The sequence below is a fragment of the Drosophila persimilis genome, unplaced genomic scaffold (genome assembly GCF_003286085.1).
Source record: "Drosophila persimilis strain 14011-0111.01,24,50 unplaced genomic scaffold, DperRS2 tig00000002-arrow-pilon, whole genome shotgun sequence".
In the NCBI taxonomy this organism is placed as follows: Eukaryota; Metazoa; Arthropoda; class Insecta; order Diptera; family Drosophilidae; genus Drosophila; species Drosophila persimilis.
In genome coordinates this window covers 9,601,248-9,613,437 of record NW_020825289.1, presented here as the reverse complement: position 1 = coordinate 9,613,437, position 12,190 = coordinate 9,601,248, and the positions used below count along the sequence as shown (strand labels likewise).

At 46.8% G+C, this 12,190-nt stretch overlaps 7 protein-coding genes across 9 annotated transcripts; 5 read left to right on the top strand and 2 right to left on the bottom strand.

Annotated features, from left to right (window-relative positions):
- The first annotated feature begins 109 nt into the window (after window positions 1-109).
- On the top strand, window positions 110-750 carry LOC6590534 (UPF0587 protein GA18326). The gene is made up of 2 exons (XM_002016367.2): window positions 110-362; window positions 415-750. The coding sequence occupies exons 1-2, from the start codon at window positions 110-112 to the stop codon at window positions 651-653; spliced, it is 492 nt and encodes a 163-aa protein (XP_002016403.1). The 3' UTR covers window positions 654-750.
- A 278-nt stretch (window positions 751-1,028) lies between these two features.
- LOC6590533 (organic cation transporter protein) lies at window positions 1,029-4,520 on the top strand. Of its 3 annotated transcripts, none has more exons than XM_026986055.1 (9): window positions 1,029-1,093; window positions 2,083-2,748; window positions 2,808-3,513; window positions 3,575-3,668; window positions 3,742-3,780; window positions 3,900-4,000; window positions 4,066-4,146; window positions 4,204-4,314; window positions 4,374-4,520. In XM_026986055.1, exons 2-9 carry the CDS (start codon window positions 2,204-2,206, stop codon window positions 4,401-4,403), a joined length of 1,707 nt encoding a protein of 568 aa, XP_026841856.1. In that variant the 5' UTR covers window positions 1,029-1,093; window positions 2,083-2,203; the 3' UTR covers window positions 4,404-4,520. The 3 variants fall into 3 exon arrangements, with proteins under 3 accessions (XP_026841856.1, XP_026841855.1, XP_002016402.1); XM_026986054.1 differs by having other exon boundaries at window positions 1,032-1,226; XM_002016366.2 differs by lacking the exon at window positions 3,742-3,780 and having other exon boundaries at window positions 1,032-1,226.
- On the bottom strand, window positions 4,454-5,296 carry LOC6590532 (transmembrane protein 186). The gene is made up of 2 exons (XM_026986057.1): window positions 5,235-5,296; window positions 4,454-5,166 (listed from the first exon to the last, which is right to left on the bottom strand). Coding segments are annotated over exons 1-2 (609 nt in total). The 5' UTR covers window positions 5,236-5,296; the 3' UTR covers window positions 4,454-4,558.
- Window positions 5,297-5,496: 200 nt separating this feature from the next.
- On the top strand, window positions 5,497-7,120 carry LOC6590531 (aquaporin-11). The gene is made up of 4 exons (XM_026986028.1): window positions 5,497-5,592; window positions 5,991-6,171; window positions 6,242-6,655; window positions 6,744-7,120. The coding sequence occupies exons 2-4, from the start codon at window positions 5,994-5,996 to the stop codon at window positions 6,941-6,943; spliced, it is 792 nt and encodes a 263-aa protein (XP_026841829.1). The 5' UTR covers window positions 5,497-5,592; window positions 5,991-5,993; the 3' UTR covers window positions 6,944-7,120.
- A 255-nt stretch (window positions 7,121-7,375) lies between these two features.
- On the top strand, window positions 7,376-8,134 carry LOC6590530. The gene is made up of 4 exons (XM_026986473.1): window positions 7,376-7,507; window positions 7,561-7,652; window positions 7,726-7,888; window positions 7,953-8,134. The coding sequence occupies exons 1-4, from the start codon at window positions 7,399-7,401 to the stop codon at window positions 8,024-8,026; spliced, it is 438 nt and encodes a 145-aa protein (XP_026842274.1). The 5' UTR covers window positions 7,376-7,398; the 3' UTR covers window positions 8,027-8,134.
- A 422-nt stretch (window positions 8,135-8,556) lies between these two features.
- LOC6590529 lies at window positions 8,557-9,210 on the bottom strand. Its single transcript, XM_002016362.1, has one exon. The coding sequence runs from the start codon at window positions 9,208-9,210 to the stop codon at window positions 8,557-8,559; it is 654 nt and encodes a 217-aa protein (XP_002016398.1).
- A 1,795-nt stretch (window positions 9,211-11,005) lies between these two features.
- On the top strand, window positions 11,006-11,709 carry LOC6590065. Its single transcript, XM_002016361.2, has 2 exons — window positions 11,006-11,232; window positions 11,303-11,709. Exons 1-2 carry the CDS (start codon window positions 11,057-11,059, stop codon window positions 11,556-11,558), a joined length of 432 nt encoding a protein of 143 aa, XP_002016397.1. The 5' UTR covers window positions 11,006-11,056; the 3' UTR covers window positions 11,559-11,709.
- Window positions 11,710-12,190: the final 481 nt, after the last annotated feature.

Below are 12,190 nucleotides of genomic sequence, written 5' to 3'. Positions count from 1 at the left end.
TATTTCGAAAAATATTGATAGTTGAAAGTTAACAGCTGAGCAAAAATTAAGCAGTCTGGCAATATCGCCAAACAGCTGCTACCACCGCGTAGAATAAATATTTGCAGAAATGGTTCGCGTGGGACTTCAAATATCTGCCACATTGGAGAACATAGATAAATTAGAGACTTCCCATCCAGACTATCCATTCTTCGTGAAGTTGACCTGCAGCAACTGCGGCGAGCAGTCCGACAAATGGCACGACATAACCGAATCGGAGCGAGTGCAGCAGGATACCCGGAACACGGCCGGATTTAATTTCTTCATGAAATGCAAAATGTGCAGTCGGGAGAATAGCATCGATATTGTGGAAAAGTCAAACGGTGAGTGCTCTTACATATTTAGAAGGTTCATTCACTGATTTTGTCCCTGCAGTGCCCTACACGGCGGATGATAGTGGAAAACTTAAGACTATCGTCATCTTTGACTGTCGCGGCCTGGAACCTGTTGATTTCTCCCCCCGCTCCGGCTGGAAGGTTTTCTCCTCCGAAAATGGCCAGTCTTTCGAGGATGTCGATCTATCGGAAGACGACTGGGTGGAGTACGATCAGAAGAATAACAACTCCGTAGGGGTCTACGAGTTCGCCTCAAAATTCATCAAATTAAAGAAGTGAGCAGAGATCTTTACTCATATTGTCTCTTTGGTTCTCCTCATTCAATATTATGAATAAACACAGAGAATACGCTCTCGCTCTCATAAGACAGTAGAAATAGGATCTGCTCTTTCGAGGCAGGCAAATGACTCATTTTTCAAATGATTAACGAAAAAAATAAGCGTTCTATGAATGCAAGAGCAGGGAGAATTTAAATTCTCATTACGCCAGCTCTCCCGCTCAGGTGTTGTATTGATTTTAATGCCGGCTACTTTGATTTTAGAACGAGAAAGAACAGCGTAAGATAGCGTTCTAGTAAAAGTTTGGGCCTGTTCTGTTCGTGTTTGCATGATGTTTTGAGACATTTCAGTTTATCGCCAGACGTTTCGGCGAGCGGTAATGGCACGAACGAAGCGGATAAAATCCCGGACCCAGAAAACAGGCCGCCAATAGCGTTCAAAGTAATTGGCGCCTCAATCACTGAAGGGTGAAGCATTAATAGCAACTAGAAAACACCTGTCAAGTGCGATAATAGCAGGTCGTGGTGTGGCAAGCAGAGCAAATGTGAAATGAAATAATTATTTTTGGAAGTTCGTAAGTGCATCGTTAAATAGACGCCGCACCGATTAGATAATGGGAGAGTCCCCATTATCGACTGGCCCAGACCCTGGACGCTTAGTCAATGCACCTGAACGCTTGGCAAATGTTCTCACAAACTCAATGAATTAATAAGGCATGGGCGAATTTTAATGGTAGTTGCATTTCCACCTAATCAAAAACCCCATGCGGATCCCAGACTACGTGCTGGGCAATTCCCCCCATGGCTCATCCATAATGCAGTCATATTGCATAGTCAGCACGCATCAATCATTTAGCGCTGGCCTGCGGCAGCTACTCCCCGATGCACTCTACACTTTTGTTTACCGCTGTGTGGCATGCAACAATTCATTCCAATTGGCCACGATTGGATTGCATGCATGCACAGAAATATGTACTTGATGTTCGTCTCAAGACGCTGAAACCATTCATTGATCATGAAGTATTCTTGTAATTAATAAGTTGCTGAGATGCCACACCATCACACACGTCTGCCACAGCCAGAGGTCTCGACTTAACAATACCCAGTAGTCAGATGCTTTTAGAGGAGTATCGGAGCTCAGGGTAATCTTTTTGAACACAACGAATTGCCTTACTTTTGGCATTGGCTATGCACACCGATTAATAAATGTTACTGAATGACTTGTGGACAGACATCGGTAACAGACATTAGATAAGCTTACACAAATGTACAGCATATACATATACAAATTAAAAAGTATTCACCTAATAATTCCCTTGAACCCTTGTTGCCGGTAAAAATAAATATTCTATAAATACATACGTACATACATATGTATGTGTGTATCTTCCAAGATTCCATTCACACAAAAACACCATACGCTCCCCATAGGTCTATCAACTAATCTTCAATATATGTACTTCGAATCCCATGACTCTGGAGCAGCGGTTAAGTGACTTATTGAACACGTACCAAGATTCCTACGGCAGATACCACTTGGGTAAAGGATAAAATGTCCCCTTCAGCAGCCGGAGCCACGACAGACCTATTGGACTTTGATGAAATACTCACTCAAATTGGGGAATTCGGACGCTATCAGCGGCGGAACTATCTGCTTATCTGTCTGCCCGTTCTGTTTGCCGCAGCAAACAGTCTGTCGTATGTGTTCACTGCTGGCAAACCCACCTACCGCTGCTACATAACCGGGTGCGACAGCATCCAGGCGCCAGAGTACCATGCCGACTGGCTGCACATAGCTGTGCCTGGAACTTGGAGCAAGAAGGGTTTGTTCACGCCAGCCAATTGCGATCGGTATGTGGCCAACGAGACGAGTGGTTTCAGCTGGGACCCTCTGCAGCCGGGACAATGCACGGCCGAGAACTTCACACAGGAGGAGGAGCGTTGCCTACAGTTCGTGTACGGGACCCAGGAGCGAACCATTGTGCAGGAGTGGCAGCTGACGTGCCAGGAGAACGCCTGGAAGCTGGCCTTTGTGGGAACCACACACTTTGCGGGACTGGTGATCGGTACCGCGTTGTTCGGTTACCTGGCCGATCGGTGAGTCTGATCGACGAAACATAGATCCATTCAGTATCCTCCGATTTGTCTACTTTCAGATTTGGACGCAAGCGCATATTCTTGTTCTGCATCGTGTTCATGGCTGTGACTGGAGTAGCGCAGGCCCTGGCCTGGGACTACATCAGTTTTCTGAGCTTTGCCTTGCTAAATGCCGTTGGCACCTCCGGCGTGTATCCGCTGGCTTTCATTATTGGCGTGGAGATGGTGGGGCCGAGGAAGCGCGAGATGTCCTCCATTGTACTGAACTATTTCTATGCGGTGGGCGAGGCCCTGTTGGGGTTGTCCGTGTTCATTCCCAATTGGCGGAACTTACAGCTTATACTGTCTATACCACCGCTGATCTTTTTGGGATACTTTTGGATTGTGCCAGAGTCGGTAAGGTGGCTATTGGCTCGCAACCAGCGGGAGAAGGCTGGCGTGATTATTCGGAGAGCGGCGGAGGTCAATCGCCGGGATATTTCAATTGAGTTGCTGGCCAGTTTCAAGCAGCAGGAACTGGACATGGAAAGTACCGACTATGATCAGAAGGAGAAACAAGAAAATAACCAAATTTGGCTGGCCGTCAAGGAGGTTTTTGCTTCTCATACTTTGATTATTCGCTATGTGAACATGCTCTTCATTTGGGCCGTCAATGCCATCGTCTACTATGGACTCTCCCTGAACTCGACCAGCTTGAGTGGCAACAAGTATCTGAACTTTACCCTGGTCTGCCTTGTGGAAATCCCCGGCTACAGCTTGGCGTGGGTAAGTTCAGTATCAGTATCCATCAGAAATTGTCCCAAATTTATGATTCATCTTTTCACAGCTGTGCCTGCGAAAACTAGGCCGCAAACTTGCTTTGTCTGGATCCCTGCTGCTCTGTTCGATCACCTGTGTGGCCAGCGGCTATATGACTATGCGTATGTGGTAGACTTAACAATTTAGACTTAAAACTAATTTTAATGCGAGCGCTTTCTGTGCATGCCTGCAAAGTACAAGTCGAGGGGAATCCCAGCGGACTTCAAGCTGAGGGTAAATATTCGTGGAGTCGGGTCCATCTCCATGTTTGGTTGCATACCGCTTTAGTCATAGTTTATGCGTGCTTTTTCTTAGATGCGCATAATGTTTTACCTTTTATAATTCCATCTAAGGTGCCAACTGGTTGATTGTGACGCTCTTTCTCATTGGAAAGCTGGGCATCACGTCCTCGTTTGCCGTCATCTATACGTACACCGCGGAAATGATGCCAACGGTTTGTGAAGACCTTCAAATTGACTAATTTGATAGACTAGTTCACATGGTTGTAATCTTCCACAGGTCATACGTAGTGGAGGCGTTGGTGTTATGTCCACCTTTGCTCGCTGTGGTGCCATGCTGGCTCCCTTTGTGCCGCTGCTGGTAGGTTATTTGTACATTTCAATCGAACAGTTTTTGCCATCGTTTTCATTCACGCAGGGAACATACTACGAGCCCCTGCCACTGCTGCTCTTTGGAGCCGCCTCGCTGATTGCTGGTCTCCTTTCGCTGCTGCTGCCGGAAACCTTTCACATGAAGCTGCCCGATACGGTAGGTTCCGGGGGCAGCCATTCTTTTGTATATTTATATCTTACATTATTATATTGCAGGTAGAAGAGGCCATCGCTTTGGGAAAATAATAAAGGAAATTATTGTAGGAGCAAATCCTGCGAATACAATCTCTCAACAATTAGACTTAGATGATATTATTTTCTTGATGTTAGGACTGTACAATTAAACGTTTGCACACCTAGTAACTAGTAACAAGTGTCTCCAATCTTATGGTTCTTAGGTATTAATCTCCAAAGAGACCCTCAAACAGTTGCGGATCGGCAATGTTGCCAAAACGATTCAACAATTTGTAGCGCCTTTTGGCATCACTCCGCAGGGCTATGGGCAAAAAGAATCTCAGTTGGCTCATTGTCCCCCGTTCCCAGCTGGGGAGCAAATCATCGGTCTCCACCAAAGTCTCTACACGGCGGCCCCAGAAATCCACATAGGCAAGCTTCAGCATGTCCTGCTGCTCGTTGATGTATATAAATCCAACGAGATTTGTCGCTGCAAAACTGGCTAGGGTTAGGGTTATCAGCCCACTAACCCCTATGGCGGCATAGATTCCCAGTGCATCCGTAGCGTGTCCGGACTGTTCGAGAGCAAAGGCAATGGGAGCTCCCGCAGCTGTAACAACAGCCTGGTAGATTTTTAACCTATTAAATGCAGCCACCAGTCGTATTGACGGAAGGCTGTAAATGGTCCGCCATTCGGAAAAGCCAGTTTCATTGAGGATCTTGGTTTTTTTGGGTGCAGTTCCAAGGCGGCGTTGATGCAACTGTTGTATCACTGCAGGCACAGAGCTTGGCCATCTTACTCTTGTAATATGAGATCTGCACAGTTGTTGTAACACTAAATGTAATTAAATTTATCTCATATATTAACAAAACCTCGCTTTTCTTATGTAAAAAAAAACTTACTTGCGTTTGTTTTGAAAATATCATCAATCAGCTGTGCAGTTATCGATGACACACCATCGGCACTGGCACATGTATTGGCCAGTGCTGCCCATTCAGTCATGCTGTATTGGCCGCGCTTTTTGAATTTCAGCAGGTGCCAAAGAGCATTCTATGACGTCAACAGTGCGCGTATTGAGCATTAGTTTAATTATAACCAAAGCCAGATGACTGCCCGGCGAGCAAAGAGAACGATCAATAAATAATTCGCTAGCACAAAATATCAGTCAGCGGCCAATTCTCAGTGTTCGCGGCGGCCCTACGGGACACACATTGTATCCATTGTATCCGATCGCATTGTATCCAATCCTCCAATTGCGTAGTATGTATTTTCTGGGACAATCCATCATAGCACCGGACATTTCATGCACAAAAAACAAACTTGAACTTGAGTTTAAATCACTTCTAGCAGTGTGGTGCGAGGTCAAATCATTTCATAAAAACACAATAATTGCAATAAGAGCAAATGGGATTCAAAGAAAGAACAGTATCGTATCTATTTTTAGTCCATTTTTCGTGTGCTTAGATTAAGTAGTGTGTGACATGAACATGCCTATGCATAGAAAACCAATTTTACTCAAAACAAAAGTGTTGCCATGATCCATACCCGGCCAAGGTTGAGGCAGGAGAAGTCTTAAAGTCAGCTTTGTTTTCATATCATATATGTATAATCACTAAGGAGTGCCTGGTCTTTCATTGGACTTATTCAAATGTTTTTAGGACATGTCGATGGCATCGCTGGGTGTCAGCGGGATCTTTATGGTCGGCTGCTGTGTGGCTGCCCAGATTGCCCGCCTGGTTAGCCGGCGCTTGGTGACACGGGAGGGAATCGTGCCCATTCTGGTCAACGAGGCGATAGCCGCCGCCGAGCTCTGTGCCTGTTGCTTCGAGCTGATCATAGGTGAGTGATGAGTGGTGAGTGGTGCATGTGCGATGGACTCGAGTGTGGGCTAAGGTTTTGCCGTTGTCAGTGGCGGACAACTTTGGCGTGGCGGCCTATGCTGTCTGCCTGTTCGTGCTGACGGTGTGGTGGGGGAAGGTCTGGGGCGACGCCTCCGCCTGCCCCTACACCCACATGGAAGACGTACTGGAGGGGCGCACCAGCTTCAAGGAGATGGCACTGCGAACATGGGCCGAGCTGATGGGCGGCTGCTGCGTCTACCGCATCGTGCAAGTCTTCTGGTGGCTGGAGTTCGCGGAAACCCACAAGGGACGGGCCTTCGAGTCCTGCAGTGCCGATCTACAGGTCAGCCCCTACCTGGGAGCCGTGATTGAGGGCGTGGCCACACTACTGTGCCGCCTGGCATCGAAAACCCTCAGCGACAAGGAGCCCAAGTTCGCCAGCTACATCGACTCCTTCATCGGCACCAGCCTGGTGGTGGCAGGTAAGCGTGCGCCCGCTTAAAGCGTGCCTTCCAACTGCTGTCATCTGGTCTCAAGTAGTTTACGCTTTCAACTATGCCCTGCTTGCAGCCTTCAACTTCTCCGGCGGCTATTTCAATCCGGTGTTGGCCACCGCCCTCAAGTGGGGATGTCGCGGCCACACCAACTTCGAGCACATCATTGTCTACTGGATTGGTGCCTGTGTTGGTGCTGTGCTCTCGGTGCCGATCTACAAGCTGCCCATCGTTCGACGCTTCCTTCTCGGCGAGGATAAGCCAAAACAGGACTAGGAGCCGACATCCCGCAAGGCTAGAAAGGCCACGGGAAAGACAGGGCTTTCGCAAAGCTATAGTATACGTTGATATCTTTACCTTATGCACATGCACATTTGTTAGAATATTTCGTTATTTCTATGAGAATTTTTACAAATTAAAACCGATGGTAATCGTATTTTCCTTGTCAATGGAGTTTGAGCTGTTGTATCTGTATACTTTTTCATATATTATAAGGATCTAACCGAGCCCTTCCTATACGCTCAAAATGGGCCCAGGTGAATATTGATGGAGGTGATGACACCCTAACTACAGACCTTAAAAAGCTGGAATGCAAGTCTGGGAATATAATTTCATATATAGAGAATTGCCCAGATCTAAATTTTAATTAGATCAAGGTAGTCTTGAAATTAACAACAGCTAGACAGAAAAACATTGCCGAAAAATTTCGAAAATTATTATAAACTGTGAAAATGATTCAGATCAAAAAGGTTTTTTGCCTTCTGGAGCTAAAATGGGGTATGTTACTTATTGGGATCGTGGAATTAATACTGTGTTCTATTCTCGGTGGGGTGTGCAGAGGTAAGTCGAGTACGTAATCTTGAACGTGTCTAAATCGTGTGTCTATATTTCAGGAATGCACGTAAATGTGGTTTACTATCTCAGCTTGATTGTCTCCATTCTTCACATTGTGGCCTGCGTCCTGCTAATTGTTTCCATTTTCGAGGTATGTGTCCTTGAGAAATCCTTAAGGTATGGGTCGCGTTATTGTAAACCACTCTTTGTCCCGTTATTTGCAGCCTAAGAAAGAGCTGGTTATTCTCTACTTGATAACTGGTATCATACGCGTAATTGTCCTTATAGTGGGCATAATTTGGTTGATCTGTTACGGTTTAGGTAATAAGATACATAATTACCAACCAATCCACACAGAATCCATTATTGTCATGGTCATATCTTTGGGTAAGCACGTTTATCATGTCATTTCTGGGAACAAAAAATCTGCATATCGCTATTTGGCCCACAGTTCTCACCGTGTACTTTTGGCTATGCGTCTACTCATGGTTCAAGAAACTCGGTGGCTCTACCCCAGTGGATTAATAAGTCGACCATCCTTGGAACTTGACAAACCATTCTCAATAGCCAATACTCGTCGAAATTCAATTGAAGTCTAATATTTTCTATAATTAAATTAAGCAGTCCTCGAAATATGTTCTTTATGTTTCTAGTATCTTGCACTCGATCAGGAAAAACACTTATTCGTTCGTTTTCCCTAATTTTTCAAGCTTTTCATTGGCTGATAGATGACACTCTGCAATAGCAGATAGAAAGGACTATACTATCGACTGAGGAAATACATAAACAGAGTCACATCCATACCCCAACGCCACTAATACACCTGTTGACTTGCGGTGAGCCAGAAATACACATTCGGGTATTCCAGAACCATGGGACGTTGAAACTGGGACAGGAGCCTACTTCAAAAAGCAGCAAATCGAAACACTCGAATTTAAACAAGAGGATTTAGATAAATTCAAAAATTTATTAACAAACATGCACCGCAGAACTACAGCTAGATCACTTCCTCACTTTACTTGTATGTACAAAGCACTTGCCCCATAGGCTTCGTCTCACATCTGGCGAGGCATCGAGAGCAGGCCACCGGCGGCGGTGGCACCCAGGAGCTGCCGCACCGTCTGCAATTCGTCGCGTAGGGCCAGCACCTGAGCCCGTAGAATGGAGTTCTCCTGCTCGAGAAGAGCGGCCCGAAAGGCAATGCGATCCTCTCGGATCTTGCGGGCATCCCGTGACTTCTTCGCCGCCTCGTTGTTCCGCTTGCGCCGCTCATAGTACTTGGCATCCTTCTGGGCATCCGGAATCGGTCGCTTCTCGCCGCGCGACCGTCGGTGCAAGAAGCCGGGAAACATGCCGCCAACAACACCAACACCCACACGATGGTTCAACTCCATCAGGGGAAACTCCAGGGCCTGCAGGGCGTGGTTCGGCGGAGCGATGTACTCGAAGGCGGGCAGAGTGGAATTCTTGCTATTGATCAGGTTGGGAATACTGAGGCCCGGCAGACGTAGGCTATGACTGTGGCTGTGACCGTGACTGTGCGGGGCTCCAAAGGAATACAACGCTTTTTTCGGTTCGAGTTCCAGCTCCATCTCGCTATGAACCGACAGGGTCTCGGTCACGTCCAGGATGGGCGATTTGCAGGGCGTCGGCGGCGGTGCCTGTGACTGAGCTGAAGGCGATCCGGGTGAATGCATCCCGGCCAACATTCTGGCGATAAGCCCCGGACTTCCGTTCGCGGCAACGTCCGCGGTGTGTCTAAAAGCGGAGCACTAAATGGTGGATTCCTGGTCTGGCGACCACCTGCCTGGTCTGGTAATTATAGGTTCCTGTCACACAACCCCATCCGCATACCCCTGGCAACCCCACCACGGGCAGCCGATTTGGTTGGGGACCTCGGCTAAGTCCTAAGCCAGCCAAAACGCCCTCCCGTCTGATTCAACCAATCACGCAATGTTGACGGTAATTATTCGTCAAATACATGACACTTTTCTACGCCGACTGGCATTTATATTGCTGCCCGGTTACAAGGACTTCATATAACTGGTTAGTGGGACTACACCCACCCAGTCCCGGCCTCAAGCAGCAGTCCACGGCAGTTGACCACATGTCGCCCTGATTTACCCACCCGCCACTGCCACAGCCCCAGGTTATATAGGATTTGACCAACTGTTATGCGGCTCAAGAGGTTGTGGCAAGTCAAGGGGGCAGAGACTGAACTGGCCAATGGGAATGCCGAGTCTCGACCGTCATTTTATTGGGGAAAGTTGCTGTAATAGTCTGTAAAAAGGGGCGGACTAATCCCAATCGATTTTTGCAATAAGCTATATCTATTACTCTTCATCCCAGGAAATGTAACTCCAGAAAGCAAGCCAAAAAGTGCAACGTCAGAGCGACCCGACCCCGATTTGGCGAATCCTTGAAAAGAAGACATCAAGCAAACTAATCGCAACTCCAATTTGATCAAGCATGACTCTCCAGAATTTGAACAGAGAAGAACCAAAAAAGAGTTATGTATTTGCATACGAGTATTCCCACCGTACCACCACCAAAAAAGAAATATTCACATAACGACAGTGTAGTGCAGTAGGGTTTTCCATATTGTTTCACTCAAAGATAATCTAAGAAGTTACACTCCCCCTTGGCGTAGAAGTCCCGGAACGCTACTTTTACCGTCTTCCCGCACGAGTCTTCGTTCAACCCGTTCATGTGCCCCATCCCATCCCATCCCATCCCATCCCATCCCATCACATTTCGTCCCGTGCCGTGCAGTTGAGAAAGTGTCACCTGTTTGTAAAGGTTAATTGGCAGTTTGAGCCCCGGGCACCACATCGTAGCCGGAAGTTAGACGGCAAAACAGTCGCATCCTCATAACATTTCGTAAGGTATGCGCTAATTTATTATCTGTGGGTAAAAGTTTTGCCACAGTTAACCCTTTGACTGGCGTGGCTCTGAGTTATGTCTATTATTCGATGTCTTTTATGGCGCGTCGCCTAACAATGGGTGGAATCCGGAATACGGAATAGGAGGATTGCGTGCTGGGGTGACATGTCTGATCTAATAGAAGAACGGGTTTACCATACATATTCAAAAACTATACTATGCATAGAAAATATGTCTTTAGGAATAAAATTAGTGGAGAAATCTATAAATTGCCTCCCATCCGAAGGACTACGACTAATGCACTGGGAGGAACGGAGAGAACCCTTCGGACAGAGACTATTTTACTATAAGTATTGGGCAAATTACCAAGTAATAAAAACCCCGAACATGTAATTGTTTCAATATTTGTACTCTATTTTACTGGGTCAATAATTGGAGAGCACAAGGGACCTCGACACCGACAAACCGTTAATGACACCTCTAATTGGATGACATTAGCGCTTGGGATTTGAGGCAACCCAAGTCCGAGTAGGCATGACTAAGTAGCCCCTGCCTAAAATGGGTTCACATACATGTGATATGTGTATAAGCCCTGTTCTGCTTTTCCGAGATACAGGCGAAAAAATATTGTAGAATACGAATAAATATAGAACTGCCACGAGACTAATCAATATGTCTGACGAGGCCCCGATTAGCGACTGTGCGCCGAGCACTTCGAGTCTGCCCTTCAACGCTTATCATATCCACTTGCCGCTCTACATCATGGACATGGTGCGCGTCTTTCAGGATCATCCCAGCTACGTCGATGGCATACAGGAGGCTACTATCATAGAGATGCTAAAAAAGGAGTAAGACATGCATTACAATAATCTCACAATGCACACATGTAAGCCAAACAATATTCCTCCATCATCACAGACCATTCGCCTGTGGCGATCTGGAAGCCCAGGTGAAGACAGCCCTCATGGACCTCACTGCCAAGGGCTTCGTACGTTACATTGGCAATGGGTATCGCACGCTGGGACCTATTGCGAAGCTGTCCAATTCCCGATCTGCGCGCCACTTCAACCAGACATGGCAGCGCATTGCCGCCTTGCAGCTGCCCCACGGTGGCAGCCCGGAGGCTTCCACCAGCAGCACTGGCAATTGCCCTCAGCGCGGGTCCAGCTGCTAAGGATGGACTCTCCCCAAATATATTTATTTCGCTTCTTGTTTCGTTAAATGAGTTGAGTTTCTTCCAACATAGGCAGACAAACGTACACCCACCCAAAAAGTAATCGAAATTGTATCAGTGTATTAAAATTCATGCTAAGAAGGCCACCAAATCAAACAAGATGTGTGTCTATAAAACTATGGAACTTGGGGTGGTTCAGTGCCCATCATTGTCATCATCATTATGCTTTAGAGCATATGTCTGGGATCGGGGATGGGGGTCTGCCATCCTTTTGACACTTAACTGGCCGCCTAATTATGGCCAGGGGTTGGCCACAATAGCGAATAGAGGCATGTAGAACATAGCAGGTGACTCTGCCTATCTATTTCGATGGGAACAAAACTATTCTCCTTCCTGAAAGTGATTAGAATCTGGAAATTGAGCGAGTCCAAGGTCCACTTAAGGGAGTACGAGTACATGGTAGATTTCGTTCCAAAAACTCCAGTCAGTTGTTTCAATTCACAGTCCAGTCCGAAGCTCATCCCAGCTCTGAGGGACGCGACCCTTGAGCCTTCAGCTATTACCCTTTGGCCGAAACATTTAAATTGTCAACACCAGGACAAAAGAGCGGAGGACCTGTCCTCAATGTGCTC

Excerpts from the sequence above, each read along its gene's own strand:
- LOC6590065 (XM_002016361.2), top strand. The coding sequence starts at position 11,057 with ATGTCTGACGAGGCCCCGATTAGCGACTGTGCGCCGAGCACTTCGAGT. Across the intron at positions 11,233-11,302 it reads ATAGAGATGCTAAAAAAGGA|ACCATTCGCCTGTGGCGATC; the intron begins GTAAGACATGCA and ends CCATCATCACAG.
- LOC6590529 (XM_002016362.1), bottom strand. The coding sequence starts at position 9,210 with ATGTTGGCCGGGATGCATTCACCCGGATCGCCTTCAGCTCAGTCACAG.
- LOC6590533 (XM_026986055.1), top strand. The coding sequence starts at position 2,204 with ATGTCCCCTTCAGCAGCCGGAGCCACGACAGACCTATTGGACTTTGAT. Across the intron at positions 3,669-3,741 it reads CAGCGGCTATATGACTATGC|TACAAGTCGAGGGGAATCCC; the intron begins GTATGTGGTAGA and ends ATGCCTGCAAAG. Across the intron at positions 4,147-4,203 it reads CTCCCTTTGTGCCGCTGCTG|GGAACATACTACGAGCCCCT; the intron begins GTAGGTTATTTG and ends TCATTCACGCAG.
- LOC6590531 (XM_026986028.1), top strand. The coding sequence starts at position 5,994 with ATGTCGATGGCATCGCTGGGTGTCAGCGGGATCTTTATGGTCGGCTGC. Across the intron at positions 6,172-6,241 it reads TTGCTTCGAGCTGATCATAG|TGGCGGACAACTTTGGCGTG; the intron begins GTGAGTGATGAG and ends TGCCGTTGTCAG. Across the intron at positions 6,656-6,743 it reads CACCAGCCTGGTGGTGGCAG|CCTTCAACTTCTCCGGCGGC; the intron begins GTAAGCGTGCGC and ends CCCTGCTTGCAG.
- LOC6590530 (XM_026986473.1), top strand. The coding sequence starts at position 7,399 with ATGATTCAGATCAAAAAGGTTTTTTGCCTTCTGGAGCTAAAATGGGGT. Across the intron at positions 7,508-7,560 it reads TCTCGGTGGGGTGTGCAGAG|GAATGCACGTAAATGTGGTT; the intron begins GTAAGTCGAGTA and ends TCTATATTTCAG. Across the intron at positions 7,889-7,952 it reads TGTCATGGTCATATCTTTGG|TTCTCACCGTGTACTTTTGG; the intron begins GTAAGCACGTTT and ends TTTGGCCCACAG.
- LOC6590534 (XM_002016367.2), top strand. The coding sequence starts at position 110 with ATGGTTCGCGTGGGACTTCAAATATCTGCCACATTGGAGAACATAGAT. Across the intron at positions 363-414 it reads TATTGTGGAAAAGTCAAACG|TGCCCTACACGGCGGATGAT; the intron begins GTGAGTGCTCTT and ends TTGTCCCTGCAG.